This window comes from Terrapene carolina, unplaced genomic scaffold (genome assembly GCF_002925995.2).
Source record: "Terrapene carolina triunguis isolate 2854851 unplaced genomic scaffold, T_m_triunguis-2.0 Scaffold406, whole genome shotgun sequence".
Taxonomy (NCBI): Eukaryota; Metazoa; Chordata; order Testudines; family Emydidae; genus Terrapene; species Terrapene triunguis.
The window spans coordinates 2188982-2199647 of NW_020664757.1; the positions used below are offsets into that span (position 1 = coordinate 2188982).

Genomic DNA, 10666 nt, shown 5'->3' on the forward strand with positions numbered 1-10666 from the left:
GCTTCAGTTTACATTTAGTTCACATTTGGAAAAATATCTCTTCAATCATGAGGGCTAGTCTTTTTCAAGAAAGCCTAGATTCGGGAGCACAAAATAGCCACATCAAAAATTTACTGGGTCACCAAGCCTCTGCAAGCCCCTAATTCAAGGCCTGATTAAAAGCCTCATATCTTTCAAGAAGAACTATACCATGGAGTGACAATCTAAAGACCAAGAATTAGACCTGTCATTGGTAAAGAAGATCTGCTTGGTGGAAACCAAATAGCTTGGTTGCTTCCAAGTAGCTTGCTTGGTCTACAAGTCTGATTCTCACTTTATGTACAAGAGGTTCCAGGTTCAAATGCTTGACAACTCCTCTTCATATACGTATTGGTCATGTTTTTCTCATTCCATCCAAAATACCAGGGCCTCATAGCCTCAAAATGGCCCTTCCCAAGACAATTAAATCCTGCTTCACTTGGAATACTCTGGATGATCTGGTGGTCCCTTCTGACCTTAAACTATATGACTGTGCTTCTGGGAAGTCATTCCCTGAGGGGAATCAAGACTCACTCTACAAGGCTCCTAGGGGACAATGAACAGGAAATGTGGAGGGCATGGATCATGGTATTCATTCATACACGTATTGAACTCTACAAAGGAGGTTTCTCTTCTTTTGCGGAGGCATCCATTTGGTTACCAAATAATTGCTTAACTTTAAAAAGTGTTTTATGAAGGAATTTATATCTTTTATTCTACCTTAATGTAAACAAAATTAATAATTCTGCTTTACTCCTTCCCTCCTCACTTACATGATACACTGTTATATTCCACTTGCTATGGGATGTGCTATATAGTAGAATGGAAAATTTCTAGCCGAGCAATTTCCTTTCTAGTAATTCCATCTCAATCTGATCTATCCTAGCAGTTGTATTGATTGCCAGAATATGTTTTAGGTTTCCAGGCTGTGATGAAATTGTGTAAAGGTAAGTGCATTCGTGATGATGTTCATATTGTGCTTAACTATCTTGAGTATCTCTGCAGCTTTGGAAGAACTCTTCTGGTGGCAGGAAGGGAGGGACAGATTTTATTCCTGGAGCCTCTGACAACAAAACCTCAGAATTCTGCAGGAAAAAGGCTTAGTCCATTCATTACGGATTCTAGGGGAAAAGTTTTCAACTAGCAATAATCACACCTCAGAATAACTTCATTAGCTATGATACTGCCACTGCACAAAGCTACTAGAAAGAAATGATTGGGTAAGAAATCTTCCATTTCTTTATACACCTCTACCCCAATATAACGCGACCCGATATAACACGAATTTGGATATAACACAGTAAAGCAGTGCTCCGGAGAGCCGGGGCTGCGCACTCCGGTGGATCAAAGCAAGTTCGATATAACACGGTTTCACCTATAATGCGGTAAGATTTTTTTGGCTCCCGAGGACAGCGTTATATCGAGGTAGAGGTGTACTTAATAAAACATTCACCAGTCTTATCATGTGGGAAGTATAAGTTTAATGATGTCCTTACCTACTCATTTAATTACTTTAAGTGCCTGGAGTTTCTAAATGATGTGATATATTACTATAATATTGTCACTAAGCAATTGTTACTGGTATTTTAAACAAAGTTCATTGATTTTGGAATTTCCGCAGATTTTTTTTGACATCCTTCGTTTTCTCCTGCTAGGTAAGTAAATGAAGACCATTTCAAATAGATGGAATGCATATGTTATAAGGTTACTAAATTGAATTAGCTCTGTTGCCCAAACTACTAATGGCTCCTAAAGAGACCTGCCTCATTCAGTGTACACTGTACAAGCATGTTACTATGGAACTCAGGCCTTGGTCCATACTGGTTTCCAGCCATGAACAGCCAGTAAAAATCTCTGTTAGTGTAGATGCTATAAGCCACAATTTTTACCCAGGTGGTTTACCCCTGTTTGAAACTGGGGTAAGTTGTACCATTGTAAATTGCTGTTTATAGTAGCTTTACCTGTGTAGCCTCAACTGGCAATTTTTTTTTTAAATCAAGATTGAATGTTTTTCTAAAAGCTAATTCCTGTTTGAACCAGAGTATATTCCAGGGAAGTTCTATGGGCTGTTATACAGAAAGAGCAGATGATCGCAGATGTCCCTTTGGCCAAGGAATCTGTAATCATTTACATAGCACAGCTACACTGGCGGCTGGCCATCAATGGCTACAGCCAAGACAAATTACCTATGTAAACAATTCCTTAGTAACCCCCTCAACAAATATCTCTAATAATGCTCTGTATTTACACATGGCTTTTCCGGCTGTAGATTTCAGAGTACATTAGAAAGGTAAGCATTATTATTTTAATTTGGCCTAATTAGGTACAGAGATTTAAAGTTGTTGCACAAGCAGCACCATGGTCTAGTTGATAATTATGGATCTTAGAACTGATTTCTCAGGAGGTGTTACTAACTCTGCCACCACCTGCATGTGTAGCCTTTGGCAAGTCACTTAAAAATGTAGACCCCCCAGGTTCTCTGTTTAGCAGGACTACCACATGTCACAGCAGAGGAGCAAGGGAGTCATCAGAGACAGTTGTGACTTCTTGATTCCCTATCTAGTTCTATGCTAGCCCCAACCTCAGTGTAGTTTTAGAGCAACCCAGGGGCCTCTAAACTATGCCACCTAGCAATAGTTCCCAAAGGGTCATCAGCCCTCCAGGGTTTTTTTTAATGTAGCATGCCACAGAAATACTGCCTCCCCTTAGTCCAAGAATGGGATTGCCATAGGAGCTATCTACACTGGCAACAGAGTCATTAGGGGTTCCCCCACAAGAGGGTCATCAAGGCCTCTTTGTGCCAAAAGAGTGGTGGCAAAGCAAAGGGGACAGAGTGCAAGAGAGAATCTAGCCCTTCCTTTATTCCTCACTCCAGCCGAAAATGAACCTTGTGCACAGTCACCCTAGGCCAGGGGTGGCCAAACTGTGGCTCATGAGCCACATGTGGCTCTTTTATCATTAGAATGCAGCTAGTGGAGGGCCCCCCCCCCCCCCCGCAATTCTCCACCTATTAGACTGAAGGGGGAGCTTGGTACCTCTGCCTTGCAGCAGGCTGGTGGGGTAGGGGCTTCTGCCCAGTGGGGGGGGGGCATGCATTGTTTCAGGGCTTCAGCCCAACAGGGTGCACCTGCCAGGGTGTGGGGCTTCAACAGCAGCAGGGCTGAAACCCCAAGCCCCATCAGGCATCTCCTGCAGGGCTGAAGTCCCAAGCCCCGGCTCTGAAACTTCTGAAGATTGGTGTATGCAGCTCAGAGGGCCAGTAAGTTTGGCCACCCCTGCCGTAGACCAAGATATGATTTGGGTGGGGAATGTAGCAGAAGTAATGTTATGTGATCCTGGAGTTCTTTCACTTTTGAAAAGCTCCCCCAGGCCAGTTTGGAGGAAAGACAGGTGACAAAATTCCCAGTCACCTCATCTGAGGTAACAGGAACAGTTGGTTGACCTAGCTAGTTGCTATTACAGATCTGTTGTGGGAAATCTTCATTAACTATTGGAGATATTCTAATGTTTAACATTTTAAACTTAGAATTTGCTTTAAGCATAGGTTCGGTTTACACTGGCTTTTCACCTGTGGGAATTTTCCCAATATTAGTTGAACCCCAGTTTAGGTTCCAAGACACTAAATCTGAAAATTATATAGTCACATGAAAGCAGGCGAATAGCACTATTGGAGTAAATGGGACTATTCAGATGCTTAAAATTTAGCTAAATCTGTGTTTAAGTATTCGCAAGAGGTTGGAGCCTTCTGAAGAGGAATTTTATAGAGCCTTTCAAAGAAAGTTTACGATCCACCCCGTTAAGAGGACACTAACTGAAGAAAGATTCTGATGTATTTTTATGTGGTTTTGGTTAACATCTAACCTAATTCATGGGGTGGTACGGCACGTTAGATTTACATAGTTTGCTGGCTCAATCAAAGTTTCAACTTTGGCAGTTAGGATTTACATTCTCCCTCCCCACCCCAACCCCCCAGCAACATCTGTGCTAATCAAATTATGACTCAGAGGTAAATTAACACATTTTGTTGACTATTGTTCAAACCTGCTCTCTAATTTAATCTTGAGCTGCAATTTATCAAAACAGGTTTCTTGACCTGATTTAGCAACAGAAGCAGCAGATTGGATACTCCAGTACCTCTCCCCTTTGTCTGAGTCTGCTCTACACTAGAAATGCAACATAGTGAAGGAGTTGATCCCTGCCTTCAGGAATTTAGAAAATGGCACATAAGGAAAAGCAAGTATAACAAATGATTTATTTTTCTTCTCAAAAAATGTCACAGGTTTTCCAAAACATAGTTCCAGGCGTTTCCTAATCCTTCTACAGAAGGTTAAATAAAGATGCAAAAATAAATAAACTAGGAGTTAAACTGGCTAGTGTGGGGTGGGTTTTTTTTTGTTTTCGTTTTTTTTTTTTTTTAATCTTCATTGCTAGGTCAACTGAGTATCAGTCTGTTATTTTAAAAGCGGAGCTGTATTTTCATCCAATGGTAGTTTTACAAGCCCCCATGTACCTTACTTAAAATAAATAGGTAAAATAAAATTTTACTATTGCACTTAATTTCATCCTCAAGCGAGAGAACAGTTTTGTATTCATCATGGTAATTTCTGTTATACACACTTTCACTGTATTCAAAATGACACTTGTATGTATCTTAAGGGGGGGGAAAAGGGGGGAACCGCCCAGAAATATTGGGTCTTCTATACACTCCTAAATTATTTGATATTGGGTGTAATATTAACTATGAAATCTAAAATCTTACACATTTAAGAAGACTAAGCTTCATTTAATTACACTGAGGAGATAACATTGCACATGGTACTTTCTCTCCAACACTGTTTATGCCTTTCTAACCCTACCCCACACACAGCTGCCTGTAGTCATATTTACACAAAACGAGGCAGTCATATTCTTATATGGCTCTCAATAGTGCAATTCTAAAACCTTGTGATTAAATTACAGTGCAGCGATCTACGAAGTCGCTTAGAAGCTTTCAGTGGCTCAGTACATCCCTGTATCTATTACACAAACCAGTGATCCTGGGTGTGACTCCCTCCCTCCCTCCTGTCTGGCAGCAAGGAGTTTTAGGAACCTCTGAGGGTTCAGTGAAAGACAGGCATTCTGCAACATGTTATTCAACGGCTGCTGCTAAGGAAACTTTTAGGAAGAGAGTTGAGAGGGAATTGGACCAGTTCTAGGATTACGGTAACCTCCAGCTTCCCTCTTGGCTAGTTTCACCAGGGGCGTTCTCAGTGGCTTTGTGTAAACAAGATACGGAGTTGTGCGAGTCACTCCCCTTTGCCTATTAGGCTACAAGTCAAAAAACCAAACAAGTGTTGTTTATCTGTAAGTTATTTAAAAATAAGGAAACGAAGAAATTGCTTTCTACTTGTTTCACAGTCACTAGCACGGACTTAATTCTTGCCATGTCTCCCTTTCCTGGGTAAAATAATTTTGATTAGGTGGAGGTTGTCTGGCTGATTAAAATTACACCAGGTAGATGATTGGTTAGCAGTTTTGTTTGCCAGACACCTGAGCTCACAAATAAATACCCTTTTCATAAGGGACCTGTGACTTACAAGACTTAGTTTTATCACTCTAAAAGATACAAATTCGCCGTTTTTAAAACTACATGATTACAAAAAGTTGCTTAAAAATTAACTTTTACACACATTTCCTTTTGCCTTCCCCCACCCCCCGCGCGGAGCTTGAATGGTTTCTTCAGATTCCTCTGAAGGCACTTAAGGTGCTCTCCTCCCACTCTGAACCGGACTCGGAATAGCCGCTGGTGTCTTCTGCATCAGAGACGGGCGAATATTGTCCACACATGGTCTGGGGCGTTTGGGCGTGAGGACCACACAGCTTCCCCATACCGCTATGTCTACTCGCACCGGCTGAAAGGGGCAGGGAGGGCACTAGAAAATTCATTTCAGGTCCGATAGTCCTATTCGGAGGGACACTCTCAAAATCCACCCCAAGCCCAGGCTGGAAGGGCATTTTGGAGGGCCACTTGTACGGTCCCGCGTTTTCCTCTTTTATTTGAATGATCTGGGCTACTCCGGACAGCGCGTAATGAGGTTGATGATCCTCCGGAGCCCTTACGCTAGTGCTTGAATGGTTGCTGGGAAAATGAGGCTGGGTAGCGTAGGCAACCCCTGAAGGACCCACGGGGGCCTGGAAGGAATTGTGCTGCTCCGTGTTTGAGGTGTGCTGCTGAATGCCCACCGGTGGATATGCATTTTTGGCAGGAGCCTTGTGGCTAGGGAAAGGCTCTGCCGCTGCTGGACTGCTGCAAGGTTTCCCTCGCTGCCGCCGGGATTTGGCACGTCTGTTCTGGAACCAGACCTGGGAAGAGATCAGCTATTAGCCGTAGGGATGTGGACACGTGTCACCATGCTGTGTTATGAACCCTAGTGAGCTGCGATTGAGAGCTGGCAGGCTCAGGCCCATAGAATAAACATGTTGGCCGCTGCAAAGAGCTGGTTATCGGAGGGGTTAGGCAGAGAAGTTAAACCAGCAGGGTTTGGCCTGATGTCCAATGATGGAGCGATTTTGTTCCATTCTTAGAAGGGAGCAGCGTCCCAGGGCTCAAGGCGGAGGACCGAGGCCAAGAGCGCGTCCTGTGGGGTAAGGCTAGGCAAGGAAGCGCGCACACGAAGTGGCTGGGGAGTTTGGAGACAGACAGTTTGGGGGATCCTGGCCTCACCCTTACAAATGACACGAGAGCCCTAGTCTCCCACTCACCTGGATCCTGGACTCCGGGATCTGGGTCATGTCGGCCAGCTTCTCCCGCAGGTAGATATCGGGGTACATGGTGTCGTTGAAGACCAGCTCCAGCGTCTCCAGCTGAGCCGTGGTGAAGTTGGTCCTTTTCCTGCGCTGGGAGATGGAAGGCACCAGCTCAGCCGCGTCCGCGGGGAACGGGGCAGGCAAGGCAGCGGCCACAGTGGCCGAGGCGGGCGGGCTGAGATCCTGGGCTAGGGAAGGGCAGCCACCTCCGGCCACTTCACTCCTGTCTGCAGAGACACAATGCAAGTTAGCCAGGCGTGCTTATGCCGAGCTAGAGTTGGGGCGCCGCGGGGATCCGATGCGCACAGAGCTGGGACCTACCTGTGCAGAAGGCGCTGGGGAAGCGGCCCTCCGGCGGGGCAAGGCCCCCCCTGTGGGCTGCATTTTGGGTGGGATAGAGATCCATGGGGCTCCGCCCAACGTGCGCAGCGCTGCTGTAGCTGAGAGGGCTGGAGAGACCAGCGTGTTTGGGTTCCCTTCCACGAGGCCGCCTCGCCACGCTCCTCTTTATACTGGGAGCGCAGAGGCCAGACGCCCCGGGGGTGGATGGAGGTTGGTCTCCGGTGATCAAAGGCTTCCCGAGCCAGCCGGTCTCTTTAGGATGCGGGGGGGGGAGGGCGGCGGCGGGAGAGAGAGACAGATGATAGTCGCTTCCTTAGGACGGAGATTGACTCAAGAGGACAAAAGTGCGAACCTATGGTGCGCCCATCCCCAGCGAGCTTTATTCCTAGGGGTCTTCTCAGCAATCCAAGCTGCGAACACTAACACTGGCGTGTGGGCAGGAGGGATGGGGCGCCTGGACATGGATAAGCCAAGAGAAATAGGTTGAGACACATAGGGTAACCAGGCTGTCCTGTATTCTGCACGCCGGCCAAACGGGACGCTCGGGAAGGGTTGTAGAAGAAAATGTTTCAATTGGTTTAACAAGCAACTGTTTGGGGGTTTTTTTAGAGGAAACAAAACCCTTCAGCTGGTGACTGAACGATCCGTACGTTGATACGTGCCGAAAACAGAGTCACTCTTAATAAAAGAAGCGATTGGAAACCAAGCTCTCTGGGGGCGGAAATTCAGAGGGGAAACTCTGATTTCCGGGTAAGGAATTGTACATGTGGGCTGGCCCTATACAAAACACTAGAAATCTGGACAGTCCTCAGGTGGAAGATGCAAATCATTATTTTATGGAGTCCCTTCCTTCATATCATGATGTGCTGGAATTTTTCCTTTCTACAATGACATGCATTTGAAAGGAACTGGCTTTAATCCATCATAAATAAAAGTGGTAACCCAAAAGTGTAGTCACCTGATGGTTGTTTGGTGGAGTGCGGGGGAAGGCAGTCATCACAAAAACCACCAGAACACTTGACTTGTGTTGTGGTGGTGGTGTATTTGTTTGTTTTGTTGTTGTTTGTTGTACTTAGCAATAGTTAACAATTCTCCTTAGACCCTTTGGTTCACATGACATGCCTCTGCCTTCCTTTGGAAGGGTACTCCCTGAATAAAATAGTTCTTAGGTCTTGGAGGCTTGTAAATGGATTGTTACTGCACTATTGTTGAGCAATGTACTTTACCCATTAAAGTACACAGTGACCCTTCTTGATTGTGAAGCTGGTGGGCCACTCTGGATGTGCATTCCTCCTTGAATCTTGCAGTTTTGGCATGTCTGTACTGGGCTTTTAACTATTTAAACCACAGCTCCAGCTAGATAGGCATCAATAACCATTTATAGCATTGTTTGTCTCTATGTACATTTACCAGCAAAACTGTGTGCCTTGTTTCAAATGACTGTAAACACTATTCCCTAACAGGCATGGTGTGTTTATATTCTGTGTCTTTTGACCTAGCGTTCCTTTCCTTTCCTTGCTTATTGATCACAGGCATTTCTTTGCAATCAGTTAATCTATTCAGTCATTTGATTTAATGCACAGGTGTCCCCAACCCCAGGTCCTCATTAATAAATTGCCAAAGAGCCATGCATCATTGTAATAGGTGTGTGTTCAACTTCAGTTTCATTGCTGGTGATCAGCTCTGTTCTTGCTTTGCAGTTATTACAGAGAGGAGGGCAGGGCAGGGGCTTCATTTTAAAGCTCTATGGACCACAATATGGGCACGCATTATGGGCTCAGTCCTGCAAATGCAAACAAGCATCTTATGTAGTGTTCTCACAGGCCTGGGCCTTTAATGAGTCCTTGTCAAGTCTGTTAGGCCAGACACCTCGGCACTTATCCCTCTCAAAACATTCTCCTAGAATTCTTAAAGGATGTAGCTTTTCTTTTCCTACCAGTCTTTAGCACTTGAGTATATACACTGAAGGTACGCTTTAGTGGCGTGGAAGGACCTTATGTACCTTACAGACTGAGAAATGGTAAATAAAGTTATCTCCTATTGATCTTCTCTCCTGTTTTGTTTGGGGAGTATCTCACAGTAAATTGTGCTTGTTGGTTTATAACATACCTGCTGCAGCAAAGATTTGTTCTCTGTTTTTAAGATATAGGTTACACACATCTGGAAATTCCTGTAGGTAAATATTAAGCAGAGGCTTGTGTCACTACAACATCTCTTCTCCCACCCACTCACAACTAATGGGTGTAATTCCTCACAGTTGAGTACAAGGGGCAGGGACGTCTGTGATAAATGCTTCCCAGATGGAGGGGATCTATGTAGATTTAATGTCAAAAATATTGAAAGTTGCTTCAGGTGTATACTGCTTACTCAGTTGTCTGGGAACAAAGAATGTAGGCCATATTTACAAGATGAGGGACTTTATCCTGGGAAGCTGTGACTCTGGAAATTATTTGAGGGTTGTGGTGGATAATCAGTTGAACGTGAGCTCCCACTGAGATGCTATGTCCAGAAAAGTGAATGCAATCTTGAGATGCATAAATAAGGGAATCTCAAAGAGGTCATTTCACCTCAGTAATCTGCACTAGTGGGACCGCTGCTGGAATACTGTGTCTAGTTCTGGTGCCCACAATTTAAGACAGATGTTGATAAACTGGAGAAGGTTCAGAGAAGAACCACAAGAATGATTAAAGGATTAGAAAAATGCCTTATAGTGATAGACTCTAGCTCAATCTATTTAGCTTAACAGAGAGAAGGTTAAGGGGCGACTTGATTACAGCCTGTAAGTACCTACATGGGGAACAAATATTTAATAATGGGCTCTTCAGTCTAACAGAGAAAGATATAACAATGGCTGGAAGTTGAAGCTAGACAAATTCAGACTGGAGATAAGGCATGAATTTTTAATTGTGAGGGAAATTAACCACTGAAACAATTTACCAAGCATTGTGGTGGATTCTCATGGACTCACAGACTTTAAAGGCCACAAGGCATAGTTTGACTTCTATATTTGGGGCAGGGGGCTTAATACTATTAATAATAGGCATAAGTCTAACTTTCGGATTTACTGATTGTTAGTGGTACTTAAATTACAGTGTACTTAATGAGTGAGTCGGGGGTGAAGGTGGTTCTCCTTCCCCACGCCCCCCTGTGTGGGGCTGGCCCAAGCCTCTCCTCCCTCTTCCCCTATGGGGCTGGCCCAAGTCACCTGGCTTTGCCACTTGCCCCCCTGAACGTATACCAGAGGTTTTCATACTGTGCGGTGTGCTTCCCTATGGGGGCCTGGAGGAACATTTAGGGGGGCGAGCAGCAGTGCCTGGCAGCATGGGCCAGCCATGCACAACAGGGCTCACCCCTCTGAACATTCCTCTGCACACCCATTAGGGGGGCATGTCCCACAGTGTGAAAATCTATGGTATACAGTTGGGAGGGTGACACCCCTACATGCTCCTCCCAATCTCCACCCATGCCAGAAGGTACCATCATGATCATCTCATCTGCCCTGCGCATCACAGGCCACAGA

General features: G+C 44.9%; 1 protein-coding gene and 1 non-coding gene across 2 annotated transcripts; both read right to left on the reverse strand.

Annotated features, from left to right (window-relative positions):
* Positions 1-1080: 1080 nt before the first annotated feature.
* On the reverse strand, positions 1081-1219 carry LOC112115131. The gene has a single exon (XR_002908798.2). It is a non-coding gene; the product is annotated as a U4 spliceosomal RNA (small nuclear RNA).
* Positions 1220-5599: 4380 nt separating this feature from the next.
* On the reverse strand, positions 5600-7210 carry MIXL1 (Mix paired-like homeobox). Its single transcript, XM_024212124.2, has 3 exons — positions 7126-7210; positions 6760-7031; positions 5600-6360 (listed from the first exon to the last, which is right to left on the reverse strand). Exons 1-3 carry the CDS (start codon positions 7208-7210, stop codon positions 5737-5739), a joined length of 981 nt encoding a protein of 326 aa, XP_024067892.2. The 3' UTR covers positions 5600-5736.
* Between the last annotated feature and the right edge of the window lie 3456 nt (positions 7211-10666).

Coding starts and splice junctions, on each gene's coding strand:
- MIXL1 (XM_024212124.2), bottom strand. CDS start 7,210: ATGGATCTCTATCCCACCCAAAATGCAGCCCACAGGGGGGGCCTTGCC. Junction 7,032..7,125: donor CCCCAGCGCCTTCTGCACAG/GTAGGTCCCAGC, acceptor GTGTCTCTGCAG/ACAGGAGTGAAGTGGCCGGA. Junction 6,361..6,759: donor TCCCGGAGTCCAGGATCCAG/GTGAGTGGGAGA, acceptor ATCTCTTCCCAG/GTCTGGTTCCAGAACAGACG.